Source organism: Wyeomyia smithii, chromosome 3 (assembly GCF_029784165.1).
Source record: "Wyeomyia smithii strain HCP4-BCI-WySm-NY-G18 chromosome 3, ASM2978416v1, whole genome shotgun sequence".
Lineage (NCBI taxonomy): Eukaryota > Metazoa > Arthropoda > Insecta > Diptera > Culicidae > Wyeomyia > Wyeomyia smithii.
In genome coordinates, this window is record NC_073696.1 from 127527261 (window position 1) to 127533736 (window position 6476).

Below are 6476 nucleotides of genomic sequence, written 5' to 3' on the forward strand. Positions count from 1 at the left end.
TATGTGCATAAATGTAAAAAAAACAAGACTTTACGTTTGTTTCCAGTACAATGGGCACGTTCTAGGAATAAGATATTGTGTATAAGCATTTAAAGAAAAATTTAGATGAAATGATGAATTTATGATTGGTAGGCAAAATTTTGAGGGCAGCACTCCCCTGTGGAAAACTGACAGCATGTGGTAATGAATTGCTGACAGATGTCGGCTTGAAACAACAATATATACAACACCGGTGCGGGGAACGCAGAGTTGGTCTATAATAGGTAGTTCTATTGAGGTTTTGCAGGTGTAAATCTAGTATAAAATTGTTCCAAGAATAGACCACCGCTGAAGATGACCTTAGGAAGAGATAGCATGATGTCATCCCCCTGCATGTGAGTTGCAGCGATTGTTTTTAATTCAGTGTATTTTCAAATTTTTTTGAACAGTATCGTAAGGTTGGCATTAACGACTGTCAAACCATGACAGATGACACTTTATGAATAGTATCTAAAAAATATTCATCTCTTTTTCTCTACCGTTTTACGTAGCCACTCTGCCCCTCTTACCTATCTGCTCTACGTCGAAACTTCTTGCTGCGAAACTGACAATATGGCGACCTTTCGCTTGGTTTACAAAAATCAAATTCAGCACGTGTGTGAAGGTGCCAAACATCAATCGCTAAAATGTACGTGAATTTATAAAAAAGCTTACTTTTTAAAGCGGCAAAAGCGAGTTTAAAGTGTTTCAAAGTTGATAGTGATAAATTCAGGTGTAGAACCTATGTATTTACGGTGAAATTATCAAAACGAATTTTTGCAGATTTCCAGGGAAAATGGTTCAATCACGTACCTATCAGTATCCATCTTTTTCGTCCAGTTTGATATGTGAATATAGTGTTGTATAGCATTAAATTATGATCATAATCAATCAAAGAATTACGCTCAAATTGATCCAGTTTACAAAAATTTAATTTCGTCTAAAACCCAAATGAGGTGATTTTTCAATTAAAATCTGATCTTAAAAAATTTAGCAAAACTCGAGCGATTGTTGCTGCACACCTTTGACCCGGTTACTAGTTTTAACTCTTTGTATTCCATCCTAAGGATGCATCTATGTATTACCTTAAAATGCAATTTTTGTGTCAATGCCAGTTATTGAAGGCTTAGTCATCGTACGGTGCATAATCATTAACGTGACTCATTTGACTTAGTTTCATGAATAAAGAAATTACTCATTTTATTAAGAGTAAAACGCAGAATAAATATGAAATATGTACCTACAGATTGATACAAAGGAAATATAATAAAAATATAAATCAATGTCAACTAACAATTTCGATTGCAAATCTCAGCTTTTGGTATGCATGAAAGGAGAAACGAGATAATGACGTTATTAAAAAAGACAAAAAAGGTCAGTGTTGCTGATCTCTATCAAAGAAAAAATTAAAAACATAAAATAATCAATTTAGTTTGTACATTGTGAAAATCGCTTTTCAACCTTTTGCGTCAATACGTTATTTGTTTTGTTATTCATTGATATTCGAAAAAGTGATTGCTCCGCTGCATGGCACGGATAATGCTTAAGCTCTTTGTATGGTATAGCAAGAGAATCGTAAACATGATTACAAACACACTCTGATTATTATTTTACCTCATAATCTTATAACTAATAGGTGATATATTCATAAATTAGCTTATAAATTAGTTAGTTGAGTGTATCGTTAGTGTTACGAGATGTTAGGAACATGGCTAATATATGAGATTTGCATATGATACTTCCGCATCCTAACCTTTGTTTAGTAGTTTTTGCTATCTATAGAACATTTGTGGGTGAGCGTTATTATGTTCCGTTCGTTTGAAATCTGAACACTCGTCGACTGACTTCAAACCAGCTGGGATAGGCAATGATATCAATTGATCGCATAGCTATTTAATGTTCGATTCTTGTGTTTTGGCAACAATGCACTAAACCACTAAAATGCGTCAAGTTTGCCGTATGAAACCGGTTTGTCTGTGGTAGTGGGATTTCATTGACTGCAAATTCCACACAAAATAGCATACACGCTATGTTTGAAGAAATGTGCAATGAGAAAAAGGGTGAGAGGCAATACGACTTTGAGAGAACCCCTCGTATGGATGAAACTCTGATGTGCACCGCTGATGAAGACAGAACAGTCAAACCAACAAATGTTCAATCGGAGACTCTTTAAACTCGCTTTACGCTGCCGTAAATTATTCGCCATTTCCAATTTACGTTACGCAGAAAAATACCGATATTTTTCGTTGGCATTTAATATTGCGTGTGGTATCAACTACTATACACTTCATCTAGTAAATCAGTTCTTCTATATTTGTTCTTAATTATTTATACGGGATCGTCGCAACAATACTTATTGTAGATGGGTGACAACAGACATGAGCAAACCTACGATGGTCCCGCCGGTATGCAACCGGATGGAGTTATCGAATCTAACTGGAACGATAACGTCGATAATTTCGACGATATGGGTTTAAAGGAGCAGCTGCTGCGTGGAATATACGCGTACGGTTTTGAAAAGCCTTCAGCTATTCAGCAACGGGCTATCATGCCGTGCATCAAGGGCCACGATGTTATCGCCCAAGCCCAATCCGGTAAGTTGAAAAAAATCCCCTAGATAATATTGTTCTATGTCTCATTTCGTTCGGTACCGCAAAAAGTGAGAGTAGCGCAACTAATTTGGTATATCGATTTTTCTTTGCCAATCGACGTCAGCACGACGACGTCTGGCGATGTGTGAGTCTTTCATAGAAAAGCCAAATAGTTGTTGGTTATTTAAAAATCGGTGTATTATTGATAATACTCAATCAGAGTTTCAAATATATATATTCAACTGCAAAATACACTTCAAAACGGTAAATATAAAAAAATGTATCATATTGAAATTAAAAAAGAAGCTTTTTTCATTGATTACAGTAGCTGCTATTGAAACTGCACCTTCGGTTGATTGATGCGTAATATATACTACAGTTAGCATCCTCTCTAGATCTGGTTCCCAAACTTTTTGACTTCGCAATGCTTTTTGCTAAGTGTGAAGCTCCGCGGCCTTCTATGTGAAGCCCAAAAAATTTCGCTGCCCCTTAAAAAAATTGAAACAAGTTTTGTAATACGTGGCTGTTAGTCATTTTTTTATTGTTCTCTACGAAAGGATGGAAACCCGCTCTCAAGGGTATATAGAAAAACGTAAAACTATGATTGAGGTATAAGTTAAGATTAGCAGCACGTGTTTGATAAATGTATACTTCCGGTATAATGCCATTTTGCCTATGTGTTTTATCATCCTTCAAAACGCGTTTTTTTTATAAATAAAATGTGATTGACCTTCAACTATTCGGAAACGTACAGGAAATAAGATGGATGCAATGTTTTTGTAATTGCGTGATTTTCGCTACATTAGATACAATCTCCACGAAACTGCAGAAGATGTTCGCGTATAGAAGAGTCATAAATGCGCGTGAGCGATGCAGAAACAATGTGTAATTTTTAACCTTTAGCAGAAGCTAACAGAGGTATGTTTAGTAACACAATTGTTACATTTACTCGTCTTCAAACGTTTATATATATATTTCAAGAAACTACAATTTAAAGCCGATCTGCTACACTAAAATTGTAATATATAGGAGCTAGACACCACAATTCATTTTTTTCATGTCGTGTAGTTATGTATTGTTACATATTATAGTCTGATATAAAAAGATTCATCATGCATACTTACTATCAATTTTTCAGTGGTTGTATATATGAACTCATACAAATAAACCTTTTCCAGGTACCGGTAAAACGGCTACGTTTTCCATTGCGATCTTGCAAAAGATCGACACGAGCATTCCAGAATGCCAAGCGCTGATTCTGGCTCCGACCCGCGAGTTGGCAACCCAGATCCAAAAAGTCGTAATTGCCCTAGGCGATTACCTGAACGCTCAATGCCACGCATGTATTGGTGGTACCAACGTCCGCGATGACATGCGCAAGTTGGAACTAGGTTGCCACATTGTAGTTGGAACTCCGGGACGCGTGCACGATATGATCACCCGCAACTTTTTGCGTACCAATCACATCAAGCTGTTTGTACTGGACGAAGCTGATGAAATGTTGTCCCGTGGTTTTAAGGATCAGATTCAGGATGTTTTCCGTACGCTACCAACCGATGTGCAGGTTATTCTGCTGTCTGCTACCATGCCGGCTGAAGTACTTGAAGTATCAAAGCACTTCATGCGCGACCCAGTAAAAATTTTGGTTAAAAAGGAGGAACTTACGTTGGAAGGTATTAAACAGTTCTATATCGACGTAAAGCAGGAAGGCTGGAAGCTCGGTACGTTGTGCGACTTGTACGATACTCTTTCCATCACCCAGGCTGTTATATTCTGTAACACGCGTCGTAAGGTCGATCAGCTAACTGCCGATATGGCTGCTGAAAATTTTACCGTGTCTTCCATGCACGGCGATATGGAACAACGCGATCGTGATTTGATCATGAAGCAGTTCCGTACTGGCTCTTCGCGTGTTCTGATTACTACGGATCTCCTCGCTCGTGGTATTGATGTACAGCAGGTTTCCTTAGTTATTAATTATGATCTGCCAACGTTACGAGAAAACTATATTCACAGGTAAGAATGCAATAAGAGTAAGTTGAATGTAAAATAAATTCATGATGTCACATTTTGAATTATCAAATTATGCTTGACCTTCATATTCAGTTGCTGTACGAGCGTTCATGCCGTATATAAATATTATTTCATGTAGTCCTTGGAGTCCTAACCTCTTCAATAGAAGTAAACATTTCTACCTGATAAATTATTTGGAATTGCATGGATCTCCTCTCTGAGAAAGCAATTTGGCTAATAATAGGTGCCCTATTGTTCTATGTTTGAGGAATAATGTAAAAATCAATTGATGTTGTATGTAATTTTTGCAATGAATTGCAAAATATACGAATTGATTTGACATTAGAATAAATGTATTTTTGATAGTATATAATATACATAGAACAACACTTTACGTGGCATTTTACCATTTCAGAATTGGTCGAGGAGGCCGTTTCGGTCGTAAGGGAGTTGCTATAAACTTTGTCACTGAAGCTGACAAGAGAGTGCTGACTGACATTGAGAAACACTACAACACAACCATTGAGGAGATGCCAGCTAATCTGGCTGACATGCTGTAAATCCAACAAAAAGATCAATTCAGCAATCAGAAAAAAAATATCTACCAACAGCAACAACGTCAGCAACAGTATCAATAACCATAACAGCAACTTTCAATCGATCGATTACTAGCAGGCAAGCCGACCACCAGCATAAAGACGACGACTACAGTTACGACGACCGATAAGAAATCTGCAAACATTCTGTATATTACCATCCGGTGTATGCGTCGTAGTTGAGATAAAGTTCCGAAACAAGATTCTGCATTGAAATTCAGGTGACAATGTGATTTCTAGGTTTATTTCTCAAAACGTGTTTTGTTTCTAGTTTGTTCATTTGTAGTTTTTTTGTACTGATGCGAAATAAACTGCTGTTGTAACCATTTCTAATTTTTACTCATCTCTTTACAGGTGTGAAAACAAATCCTGTTCTTAGTCCCGGGAAGATTCTGCGGGAAAAATCTTAACCAATATTACATGTGTACTAAGAAGCAAGCCAACAATCATCATCGAGTTGAATAAAATCTAGAAGGCAACCAAACAAAATTAGACACAAAGTTTAGTAATCGATATCTTTATCAACTTCAAAGAAATATCCTATATTCCTAACCCTTGTTTCTAATTCCTACTCCACACATAAATGTAAACTCGTTTAGCGCTAGTTTATATCAGTTAACGCAGTTAAAATTATTGATAATATCGGTGGTTGCCACAACTGTTTCGGGGCCTCACCTCGAGGCCTAGATGCTACTATTTGCAAATACAAATTTTGGTTTCTAAGCTTACCGGGGTGAGGACCCGAATCTGCATAGCGAAGCAAGTTCCAATGCGATAGAGAAGTCTAACGAGCTACGGATTAAGCAACTAGCATTAGTAAAAATTACTTTAAGGGTCACTTCCAAACAACAAGCAGTTAATCAGGCCACGGAACGACAGAATTGCGTCATAAGAAGAACCGCCAATACGGTCCGGACGTGGTAAATGACGTTCTTTTGTATCCTTTTTGAATTTAAGCTTTTTCGTTGTAAATTTTGTTTATTATACATGCGAAACATGGAAACATCTGCTTTAAATAAATCAATACAGTCTATTTGCTCGTTCTTTTTGCTATTGTACTAAAACACTTCCTCTAAAAAATATATGCATATTTTTGCGCTCTAACGTTCAACCTGAGTCGAAACTAAATCGCGTAAGCGTATTTTGAAAGCCAAGTTTGTTTGCTTCAAAATAATTTACAAATATTCTTGTTTTTCTGGTGAGCTATGAAACGCAAGCCGAGCCGAAACTAAACTACAATTTTCTTGATTCGATAGCC

General features: G+C 36.9%; 1 protein-coding gene across 2 annotated transcripts; it reads left to right on the forward strand.

Annotated features, from left to right (window-relative positions):
* Window positions 1-514: 514 nt before the first annotated feature.
* LOC129733323 (eukaryotic initiation factor 4A) lies at window positions 515-6251 on the forward strand. Of its 2 annotated transcripts, XR_008729456.1 has the most exons (5): window positions 515-667; window positions 2381-2612; window positions 3788-4625; window positions 5038-5439; window positions 5573-6251. XR_008729456.1 is itself a non-coding variant. In XM_055695109.1 (4 exons), the coding sequence occupies exons 2-4, from the start codon at window positions 2381-2383 to the stop codon at window positions 5180-5182; spliced, it is 1215 nt and encodes a 404-aa protein (XP_055551084.1). In that variant the 5' UTR covers window positions 531-667; the 3' UTR covers window positions 5183-5442. The 2 variants fall into 2 exon arrangements, 1 of the variants encoding a protein (XP_055551084.1); XM_055695109.1 differs by lacking the exon at window positions 5573-6251 and having other exon boundaries at window positions 531-667; window positions 5038-5442.
* The last annotated feature ends 225 nt before the right edge of the window (window positions 6252-6476 follow it).